Genomic DNA, 12,476 nt, shown 5'->3' on the forward strand with positions numbered 1-12,476 from the left:
TTCAGATGATCATCAAAACTTTTTCCCATGAAGATAATGTCATCAAGATACACCAAACATGTCTTCCAGTTGAGTCCTTTTAACACATGTTCCATCAGTCGCTCGAACGTTGCAGGCGCATTACACAACCCAAATGGCATCACAGAGAATTCCCATAGCCCGTCGCTCATACTGAAAGCGGTCTTTTCACGGTCACATTCATCGATCTCGACTTGCCAATATCCACTTTGTAGATCTAATGTAGAAAACCATTTCGCTCCAGACAAGGTGTCTAATGTATCGTCGATTCTTGGTAGAGGATAACTGTCTTTCTTTGTGACATCATTCAACTTCCTATAATCTACGCAGAAACGGGTGCTACCATCTTTCTTTTTGACTAAGACGATAGGTAAGCTCTATGGACTTATTGAAGGTTCGATTACACCGTTTTTGTGCATGTCTTCAATAATTTTGTTAGCATCCTCACGTTTTGCTAGTGGAACCCTACGCGGAGCTTGTCGGATTGGTTTAGCGTCTCCAGTATTTAAGCGATGTTTGACAATGCCGGTTCTTCCTGTGTTTCCTTCGTTTGCAAATATGGATGCGTATTTTTCTAATAGTTTTTCTGCTTTTAATTTTTCATTTCCATGCAGTTCGTTCAGCAAATTGTTTAGGAGTGTAGGACTTATCTGCTGTGGCTCAATAGTAGGTTTCTGTTGTGACCGTTCGCATCGTGCTATTGCACTTATATTCTGGCACTGTCCAATTACTGCTCCTTTCTTCAGACTTATAGGCGTGTTGAATTCATTCACTACTCTGACCGGAATGGTGGCGTCTTCTCTAGTTTTCACAAGCGTTCTTCCTACCAATATGGGTGTATCTATTTTTGTTGGTTCCACAATCCACAATTCTTCAGTCCTACCTCCTCCATTCACTTTAGCCCAAACAATCGCTTCAGATTTTGGTGGAATACTCTGATTATCATCAACAATCACCCTCTTACTTTCAACGTTGGTCACATATCCGGTGTTTATAGGCATCTCCATGTTCTGGCAAAACAGCATTTGCTTGTTTAAATCCAAAGTAACCCCGTGATCAATCATGAAATCTACTCCAATTATAATTTCATCCGTGATTTCTGCTACGATGAAGGTGTGATTAACTTCCAGGGTACCAATCATCACTTCGCAAAACACTTTTCCCGCGACAGCTGCTTCCTCCACGGTGGCCGTTCGAAGCTTGCAACCGACTAATGGTTCAACCGTTCCTCTTACCACATCCGGTCGGATGATTGAATGTGTGGCACCAGTATCCAAAGTAAGCGTTGACAGTCGTCCATTTACGATGCCGTTGATAGTAAGATTGTTGTCATGGCGACCTATTTGTGATATCGAGATGGCGGGGCAAATAGTTGTGGGAACCAGCTCACGCCCCTTTGAACTGTTCCGTTTTAGTTTAACGACTTGTGAGATGTGGATGCTCCGTCCTCGTTATCTGTTGGTTGTTTCCGTTTTGATAGGTTTACTTTTATATTGCAATTTCGGGCAAAGTGACCCGCTTTTCCACAGTTGAAACATCTTCCTGTTGTATTTACTCGCGGTGCAGCAATTGTCTTCAGAGTCTTCAATATTTCTTCCATCAGCGCCGGTTGTTCCATTTCAACCCTTTGTACTTTGTGTGCTGGTTTACTTAGTAGGGAAGCTGTTTCCTGTGTGAGGGCGTGCGAAACCGTTTCAGCAAACGTTCTTTTTGGCAATGCATATGTGGCGCGTTTGGTGTCCACATCACGAATTCCATTTATGAAACATTGAATTTTTACCCTCTCAATGTAATCCACAGGTGCATCTGCATTTGCCAAATGAGCCAGTCGTTCTATTTCAGTTGCAAACTCTTGCAATGACTCGTTCATCTTCTGACCCCTATTTTGCAGTTCGATCTGGTATATTTGTTTCCGGTGCTCACTACCATATCGTCTTTCTATCGCACTCATCAATGCCTCATAGTTGTCCCGTTCACAGTCTGGAATAGTCTGAAGGATTTCTGCCGCAGGTCCTTTCAATGATACAAACAAGGACGCTACTTTGTCCGCTGCATTCCAGTTATTGGCCATTGCTGTCTTTTCAAACTGAAGTTTGAAAATTTGAAATGGAATACTTCCATCGAATGTGGGTGCCTTCAATCTTTGATTATTTGTTGATGGTGCAGGGCCATGCAGTTGCAGTTCTCGCACACGATTACTTAATTGAAGAACTTCTGCTTTTAAATTTTCTTCGTCATTTTTTAAAGTGCTTAATTCGTCTTCAAATTTTGAAAATTTCTCTTGCACTTGTGTATTATTCTCTGTAATCTGTTGTGTAAGGCGAGACTCTAACTGTGATGTATTTTCAGCTATTTGAGTCATTTGCTGTGCCAGACGATTTTCTGTTTGCACTACATTTTCTGTTATTCGTGATATATTTTCAGCTATTTGCTGTGCCAGACGATTTTCTGTTTGCACTGCATTTTCTGCTATTTGCTGTACCAGACGATTTTCTGTTTGCACTGCATTTTCTGCTATTTGTGATGTATTTTCAGCTATTATTTGCTTAATAGCCACTAACAGCATGTTCGTGTCTGCACTTGATGAAGTTCGTTGTTCTTCTACTTTCTCTTCTACCTTTGTAGAAGTTTCTGGCCCAACAAATTCGAACTCGTCCACATTAATTCCATCCGCTTCCATTGCTTCACGTAATCGTGCCTGCAGATCCGCCTTTTGCCCGCTTATCGGCAAATTACGCTCCTCCAGTTCCTTTTTTAATTGCTGAATTCTCAATTCTCCGAATTTAACCATCTTGAATTTGGATTATTTGACAATCCCACTTCTGACACCAATTGTTACGAATTTACTGCTTGCTAGTTTACTTTGTTAGGTTCGTATCTCTGGATTGACAAATAAAATCAACACGGTTTAATTTAATTCAACAATTCTTTATTTCACAACTCGTCTACACTATAGCAGTTTACTCTTAGCACTGAATGATTACGTTGGCGCTGCCACGGCTTATATAGCCACGCACTTCTCGCTGATGCCGACGTGTCCTTTCAGAATATTGCGTCTGGAAATTACCAGAACATAATGCTATAGGGCGCCAGACGCAAGCAGACAGCCGCGGCGCCAGACTCTGTAATTGTTCAAGCAGACGGCTGTGGCGCCAGATGCCTATTGTTTCGACAAGCAGACAGTGCGGCGCCAGATGTCTATTGTTTCTCAAGCAGACAGCCGCGGCGCCAGATGTCTACAACAAGACAAATGCTATTCCATATACCTACAACTATTGTTCATAATAAGGGATGCATATAGCAATACAAATACAACTTAATACTACTTTTTGTAACAATATTTAAGTGTAACCTGATATGGTTTTTGACTCCCGCGTTGAGATCTTTTATTCTGTTGTTGCTGCTGATACTGCTGCTGCTGGTTTTACTGCTGTGGTTGTTATTGCTGCTGATATTGCTGCTGCTTTTGGCGCCTGAATGTCCGTCCGCTCTGGTGATTCGTTTTATTGCTTGCTCACACTGCACTTGCAGTCAACGTTAGTTCGTTGTTAGTTGAGCGGGTAAAACAATAAAACATATGTACGCGTAGGTACGGGTGGGTGCCAAAGCAACGCTATTTGGCTCTCAAAATTTATATGCGTATGTATGTATGTCAACGGGTAAGGTGCAAAGCGGAAGATGGCAATAACAAAGTTAGCAAATACTTTGTGCTTAATTCCGGTTAAGCAAAAGATTTACTTTGGAATAGAATATTAATTTTGTTTTTGTTTCACTTTGCCGTTTTATTCCGATTTGCACTAATTTATATTATTATATTTTGAATAAATTTGGGTTTGGGTACTTACAATTTTTTCCACTTATGTGTTTGCTGTAGTTGAGTAGTTGATTGGGTGGGTAAAGTCCTGAAGATCCGAAGGTGGTTGGTTGGGTGGGTTAAAATGTGCAAATCCTGATGATCCAAAATCCTGATTTTCCAAATGATGTTGAATTGGGTGGGTTTATTTTAAGAGGCGCTTAACCCGGCTCGAAGGAACGCATATTTCGCATACGTTGGAAGGGTTTTGGACCGAAGGCGGACACTTGGGAACCGGAAGCGAATTTGTCATGTGACGAAATCATTGATAAATTTATGAAACGCATGAAATCCCAAGAAAATGTATCATTTAAAGAACTTCGTGAAGAGCCGAAAAAAACCAAACGGCTTGTAAATGAAACATCACCACGTACAAACTACCATAATCCAATTGGGCAAAAATCAAAGCGCGCCGTATCAAAGAAAAGGGTTTATTATGGTGATAGTGATGAGTAACTTGAAGTTTAACGACATACTTTTTTGATGTCTTTATAACGTTTCTTTTATCTGAAAAAATATTTTTTATATATACGGCAACATCTAAGCACGTGTTTTGGTCGATCGTGACGTTGCGAGGTAGGCAGCCTGTTTTCTCTCCGCTGCGACACGGCACTCCTCGTCGTACCAGCTGTTCTTTTGCACTTTCCGAAAACCAATGGTTTCGGTTGCAGCTGTACGTAAGGAGTTTGAAATGCCGTCCCACAGTTCCCTTATACTGAGTTGTTGACGAGTGCTCTCAGAGAGCAAGAGTGCAAGCCGAGTAGAAAATCGTTCGGCTATCTGTTGTGATTGCAGCTTCTCGACGCCGAACCTTCCATGTGTTTGTTGACGTGCGTTTTTTGGCTGCATCAAGGCTGCAAGGTGGAGGCTGAATTTACCGACCGTAGTGATAAAGATACCTTCTTTGCCCACCCTGGCGTTAAAGTCGCCAAGCACGATTTTGACATCGTGGCGGATCCAACACCAAACTTGCGCTCCTTTATATGGCCACTGTAGTAAATGCCACAATGACCTACTCTGTCCTTGTCCCGTCCATCGCATTTCTTGGACGGCGGTGATGTCAGCCTTTATTTTCACGAGGACATCAACCAGCTGGGCAGCGGCACCTTCCCAATTAAGGGACCGGACATTCCAGGTGCATGCCCTCAAATCATTCCTTAATTCGTTTGCTTTTTGCTCAGTAAGACAATATGTTGCCATTAAGAATATCTGGCTTTTTACCATTTGGCGTGCGTGGTTGAAATTCTTTGATATTGACTGCTGATTTAATAGGACTTGACCTTTTACATATATGTAGCGATCAATACCAGTCTGAACAGATGGTCCTTCTTTGCTTGGTACATTCCCACCTAGTGTTTTGTTTTTCTTGCTGCTTCTGCTGACTGCGTACTTTGTTTAATTTCCATTTCAGCTGATCGCTGAAATGACTCATAATAATAATACCCAACGGTTGCCCTCCTCCCGCCCAACCGACGCACGAGTCATAAAAGGCAAGAGAGTTTTAAGCGTTGCGATCTTAAGCTGCTCAGCTTCAGAAACAAAAATTTTAACAGCCAAAATTAAGTATTAAATTAAAGTTTATAATTTTACTTGTTAAGAGTAGATAAAATAATTTTTTTAATTGTAAAAAGTGAGTCTGTTAAATCAAATGTGCTGGAATAAAAATTGAAATCATGACATATACGGCGGAATGGTTCGTTTAACTAAAAATTTGTTCTAGAAAATTTTAAAAGTAAGGTTCTAAACTGCCTGGTAGAGCGAGCGGGGACGTTAAAATTAATATCAGATAAGAGAGATGGGCTACAGACTGACCTATTAATCATCATCGCCGTTACATTTGTTTTTGCCAGGCGTTGCTTTTGTTGGCTCGACGAAGCTAAAGTAGGCATTTAAGGAAAGCCTACGGTTTTGCTGGTGAGGCTGCGAAGCACTCATTATTGTTTTTGATTATTATCTATTTGCTTCGTGCACTATTTGTTTATATTATAAGCAAAGCTAGGAATACAAATGTCCGCTACGAATAAGCATAATTTGCTTTCAATGAATCCATGTGCATTCGAAGCTTTTGTTATTAGAACTAATTTTGAATTTTGAAATTTCGAAAAAAGCTGGATAAAACAAAAAATTTAAATTCTAATAAATAAAACTGCGTTTATATTCAAGTTGAATTTACGAACAAAATATGGATCCGTTAACTGCCACTCTACGAATTTTGAACTTATGTTCGGAATGGTTCGAATTATATTATATGATAGCAATTTGGTATCTTGCGATGGATTGCGTGGTAGAGTTGATTACACTGTGATAGTCAAAAAAAAAAGACTAAGACCAAATTCGACGGTTTCCCCCTATTTCGGGTCCTACGAATCGAACTGCATCATTACTTTTTTGAGTTACAATCATGGTTTCATACAAAAATTTTTGTTGAAGTTTTTTATCAAAGTGGCCCATTGTAAGAGAAAGGCACATTTTTCTTCGGTCTCTAACTTTTTTAATGTTGATTTTTTTGGTAAACTTTTTTTGGCAAAGCTTCTCAGAATAAGTCCGTCTTTAAGTTCTTAGATGACTGTAAACCCCAAAATCAATGTTTTTTGTGTCCTTATACCCAATATGTCGAAAAAACTGAAATGTAATCCATTTTTTAATGTTTTTTCCCTCACGTTTCGTCAATATTTTAATTTACCCTTTGATACTTATACATTAAGTGACATCTTGTAATAGTAAGAAACTTAAGCAAAGACAACGTTCTGAGCAAACTAACCATTAGAAAAAAAACTTAACAAAATTTGTATTTTTTAAAAAGGCTACACAACTATGTTTGTGTGCTGTTTTATTTTTTTTTTTGTATCTTATAAGTGTTATCAATAAGTATCATAAATTTGTACACAATATTTAAATTAAATTTAACAAGACTCATCTATCAATATCCAACACAAATCAGCAAGCAACGAGTCAAGCTTTTAACCACTGTACTGATAATAAATAACAACAAGTAACGTTTGGAAGAAACGTTAAATGCTTGCCTAAGAGTCAAAATTTAAGCATAGATTGCAGTAGTTAATTTGACTTTGACTTCGCGGAAAGAACATTGTTTTAGTGCCTTGTATATTAAGAAAATAAATTAAAATGAATAAGTGTCCAATTGGCCTATCGTTGTTCTGATACGTATGTGGAAAATTTACAAGCCCTCGGAGTAGACGCAAAATATCTTCGGAAACTGCCGGCATCTACGAGGAATATTTCGATTTGCCCGTTATAAGAGACGTAGATTGGGTGCCAAATACCATTTGCACGCAATGCAACAACAACCTGCATAACTGGTCAAAAAGACTGTGCCTAAAAATGGGGTTCGGCATCCCAATGATTTGGATAGATCCACAAGGGCATCATACTGGTAACTGCTACGCGTGCAAGAACAAATTTGCAAGACTCAACAAAAAAAACACAGTTTACAAAAGTGTTCAATCTGCACAGATACCAGTATCTCACTCAGAAAATGTTCCGATACCAAGATGTCCAAGTCCAACTGACAGATATATTTCGCCAACATTTTCCACCGAGCCTACAGATCTACTCACAATGTATAACCCAACCGAAGTTGAAAGCCCATGTCGTCACTTGGAGATTTCCCAAGCCCGTTTGAATACGATGGTACGACAGCTGAAATTATCGCAAAGACAAGCGATTTGCCTAGCACATCATCTTCGATCGGTAAATATATTGTCTAAAGATGTGAAGGTGTATGGATACCGCAAAAGACAGGAGGAGCTTTTAGATTTCTTTGAGGTTAATAGCGACAATACTTTTTCATATTGTAAAAATATTCCTGGTCTTATACAATACATGAACTGTGAGTACAAACCAGAGCAATGGCGCTTGTTTATTGACTCGTCGAAAAATAGTTTAAAAGCAGTATTGGTGTATGTGGATAACACAAAAAAACTGGTTCCAATCGCCATAAGCTCCAACACAAAGGAAACATACGAAGCAATGAAATTAATTTGGACGGAGTTCAGTATCAGCAGCATCAATGGACCATTTTGAGCACCAAGTTCCGACTGAATCCGATGAGCATGGAGAAAGATTTCACCAAGTCGCCGCCCCCCTTGAGCATTGGTACAGCGGCAAAAAGCTTGACTCGTTGCTTGCTGATTTGTGTTGGATATTGATAGATGAGTCTTGTTAAATTTAATTTAAATATTGTGTACAAATTTATGATACTTATTGATAACACTTATAAGATACAAAAAAAAAATAAAACAGCACACAAACATAGTTGTGTAGCCTTTTTAAAAAATACAAATTTTGTTAAGTTTTTTTTCTAATGGTTAGTTTGCTCAGAACGTTGTCTTTGCTTAAGTTTCTTACTATTACAAGATGTCACTTAATGTATAAGTATCAAAGGGTAAATTAAAATATTGACGAAACGTGAGGGAAAAAACATTAAAAAATGGATTACATTTCAGTTTTTTCGACATATTGGGTATAAGGACACAAAAAACATTGATTTTGGGGTTTACAGTCATCTAAGAACTTAAAGACGGACTTATTCTGAGAAGCTTTGCCAAAAAAAGTTTACCAAAAAAATCAACATTAAAAAAGTTAGAGACCGAAGAAAAATGTGCCTTTCTCTTACAATGGGCCACTTTGATGAAAAACTTCAACAAAAATTTTTGCATGAAACCATGATTGTAACTCAAAAAAGTAATGATGCAGTTCGATTCATAGGACCCGAAATAGGGGGAAACCGTCGAATTTGGTCTTGTCTTTTTTTTTTTTGAAAAAAGCTATCACAGTGTTATTATTAACAATTTGTATGCACTGATTTTTATTCGAATGTTTTTATCTTATTGTTTACTGCAAAATCGGAATATACGGAGCGAACTACAAAACACGTCCGTACACCTTGATCGCTAAATTGTTTCATATGGGGAGAATATTTGGGCTAAATAATCTGAAAGCACTTCCGCTGTTTTTGAATATTCTCTGGCCAATCAGGACTTATTTTGATGGGACATGGTTGGTTCTCTGAGGTTTGTAGTCTTTTACAGTTTCTCCAAAAGAATTTATTTTGCATTTGTTAGGAATTTTTTTAATTTTTAAACCTCTTAATTTTCCGGTTAAGACCTTTAGAAACTTTATTTAAAATAGATTTATCAGCTGGGCAACAAGTTTGATACTTACCCAAGCTGCGTGTTGCATACTTGTTGTAAAGTGTAAAATTTCAGGTTCTGTATTTAACACGTTGACGGACACTTGCGTCTATAGCCGTCAAAGCGAAGTTCACTATGTGGCATGACGGCGACAGCCGTCTAAAACGAAACGGTCGTTTACAGACACTGCGGCATAGTGTCAATTTTCGAACTTTACTTGTTCCTACTGTCCGTCAATGTGTTAATATAGAGTCATAACTCATAACATTCCATGATCTTTCTAAAATACTCCCAAAGGCCGCTGTTTTGTTTTTAAAGATGACGGTTTCACTATAGGTTAAATATATTGGAGAATGATCTGAATTAAGGTCACAAAACTGATTTATCGATAAATAGTTCCGGGATATTTTGCCGACAATGAAGAAATCTATCAGGTCTGAACTCTTTTGGTTATCTGATGGCCAGTATGATGATAAGTGGACGTGCTACGCCACAGTTACAGCATTTAGGCTGCTTTTTCTATGGTTTCGAATATTCAGATGTCTTATGCTTACCGGTACACTCAACAGTAATTGGCCGCGTTTGCTTATCCTCAAAGCCATACCAAGGTATTATACTACTCGAAAGTGCTTTTGATATGCATCTGTAGTCCCCTATTGAGAAATTATTGCTTTGTGTATTCCATTATTTAAAAGTTTAATGGTAAAACTTTTTTTGTTTCCGATTTTGCAATTGCATATAGTTGCTGGTAATTACTGCCGTTGGCATCTTCAAACACCATAATTGGTGGAGCGAACTATTGAACTATTTGGAGTAAGCGGCTTTAATGTGGCTTCATCTGCCTTTTCCGGAGATCAGGAGAATACTCCGTTTTTCGTTTTTTAATTAGTATTTTTTTTAGAATGTACATATTCAATTTTTCTAACTTCTTCATCCGTTGAGAATTGAATCTTCGGAATTTTGTTTCCATCGATGGACTTAAACTTCAGGTTTTCGGCTTTTAAAGTATTTACTTCTAATGAGAGCTTTGTACACATTTGTTCCATTTCCTCTAGCTTTTTGATTAATTTTTCGATTGTAACATCTTTTTTTGGCAGTTTTGTTTAATTTACCCCCTTCTAGAAGTGGTGTCTTAATAATTTGCATTATTTTTAAAATTTACGTATAATTATATAGACAATTGCATATAAACATTTAAAATTATAAATACAAAATAAACAATACCAGGCAACCCTATAACTCTGTTGCCTTGTGAATAATTACAGATATAAGCTTTCAGTATACTTTCAGGCTAAGGTACAATAAGTAGTTTTTTGTAGCGCCAAACAAGTCTACAAAACAGCTAATGGCTTTCTCCTCTGTGTACAACAAAGGATGATACCGGCGAAATAACAAACCTTCTAATCCAAATTACTCAAAATTGACGTCGATCTCCACCTATATCTCTTGAATGATGGTCGGCGAGGATAAGGACTCGTCTATGATGGACACTTGAAGGGTGTCCCTGCTATATCGCTGCAATGTCTTGCTGTTACCTTCAGCTCGGCTCCCCCTGCTTTAACTTTTTTGGCAGTGTTTCCAGTGACTCGTTATGGAAAGGGGGTTCCTAATCTGTGAGCTTTTCTCTTTATGGCTTCCGTTTCTGGAAACTTTCGTATTCCTTCACTATTTACGTTAGGCGCTTTATCTCTTCGACATCAACCGAGGTGCCGGCAGCATCTTGGGCTATTTTCCAGAGTACGAAAACTGGTGCCGCCTTTTTCTCAAATGATTTTTAGGTTTTTTTTCGCTTTTTGCGCTGTACTTCACCTTTGTGCCCATGGCCACCTTGAAGGTGGATGGTTCTATATTGAAGTTTTGGGTACTTTGGCTGCCACAAGAGGTAGTACTCTTTTCCGTTTCCTGACTAGAGGTGAGAAGGTTGTCCTCATCGGATTCCGTTATAGAAACTAAAACAGAAGGCTGGCGGAAATTCTTAAAGATAACGTTTGAAGTGCTAATTTTAGCAGAATTTGAATTGATAACAAAACATTTGTAGGTCACTTTAAATACCTATTACTCCTTTATTTCTTGCAAATTTCTAGAAGGGTATAATATAATAGCATACATCTTTTTTTAATTTTCATAAGCTAATCAAACAAAATGATATAACAAGTAAAAAAGGAAAGTTTTTAAAAATTATAAGAAACATTCTTCTGATTAATAATCATTAACCATTACGAAAATTTATTTTAACATCAAAAAAATATGGCAATAAAAAAATGTATAGCTTTCGTTGTATATTAATGCATTTTTATCATTATTTAGGTTGACGAACAATTTGCATATTTGAACGAAGTTTTCGTAAATTATATAAAATGCCACTACCAAAACGTTCAATAGAGCCAGTTCATGTTTCACGATCCGTTTATCAACAAGATGAACTGCAACTCGTTGAATTAGAAACAATAACTAATACAGCTCTTACAAATATAATACGCCAATTATCCTCCTTATCCAAACATGCAGAAGATATATTTGGTGAACTGGCCCGAGACGTAGGAAACATTAGTAATCGAGCGAACTCACTACAAGCACGAATAGATCATTTGTCTATTAAAGTTACACAGTTGGATAGCTCAATGGAAGATGTTCCACTCACAGACATAACAAGAAAAAAGGGATTCCGATCTACTAAAGTATTTGACCAAAAAATATTTTCTCATTCAACCATGCCAGCACCTATGCTAGAGACTTACACCATGTGTGACAAACCACCTCCATTAAACAAATTAAATAACTATCGGGATGACGGTAAGGACGGACTTAAATTTTATACCGATCCCAATTACTTTTTTGAGTTGTGGCGACAAGAGATGTTGAAGGATACAGAAAGAGTAATGCATGATAAAGGAAAAAAAATGAATCGTCCGCGTCAAGACGGTGGCAATAGTTGTGTTAACTCTGCAGGGAATAAAAAACGAGTGAGAAAACCACATAATACTAGAGAAAAGCAGCGGTTGATTGCTATTGGTCATGGAGAAACTTTAATGCCAAACAATATTAATTACCAAACCCCAAATTCAATTGTCAACATGGAAACCGCTTTTGGAAGTAAGTATACAATATAGGCTATGGTATCTTAATTTATTAAACTTATTAATCTATTTGTTGTATTTTAATTATAATGAAAGTATTTTTTAACGCTTTACATTTTTATTATTTTTTCTTGTATATGTATACAGTCAAACCTGGATAAGCGAGAGTTCAAGGGAGCACAATCTCATTCTCGCTTATAGAGGTTTCCTACTAACCCGAGTTCGATAAAATAACAACGTTATTTAGTTCCACGCAATAGAATAGGCACAAAATTGACAAGAACACAATACAAAAAATAGTGGAAGGGCTAAGTTCGGGTGCAACCGAACATTTTACACTCTTTCAACTTGCAAGAATCAAAGCAAGGGAAATAC

General features: G+C 37.7%; 1 protein-coding gene across 1 annotated transcript in view; it reads left to right on the forward strand.

Annotated features, from left to right (window-relative positions):
- LOC105225604 (wiskott-Aldrich syndrome protein family member 3) overlaps nucleotides 1–12,476 on the forward strand; it is a 77,450-nt gene that overhangs the window by 17,186 nt on the left and 47,788 nt on the right. Inside the window, exon 2 of the mRNA XM_049462549.1 lies at nucleotides 11,332–12,117. Coding sequence (XP_049318506.1) covers nucleotides 11,382–12,117 — 736 coding nt within the window. The 5' untranslated portion in view covers nucleotides 11,332–11,381. The remainder of the gene's footprint in view (nucleotides 1–11,331; nucleotides 12,118–12,476) is intronic.

This window comes from Bactrocera dorsalis, chromosome 1 (assembly GCF_023373825.1).
Source record: "Bactrocera dorsalis isolate Fly_Bdor chromosome 1, ASM2337382v1, whole genome shotgun sequence".
In the NCBI taxonomy this organism is placed as follows: domain Eukaryota; kingdom Metazoa; phylum Arthropoda; class Insecta; order Diptera; family Tephritidae; genus Bactrocera; species Bactrocera dorsalis.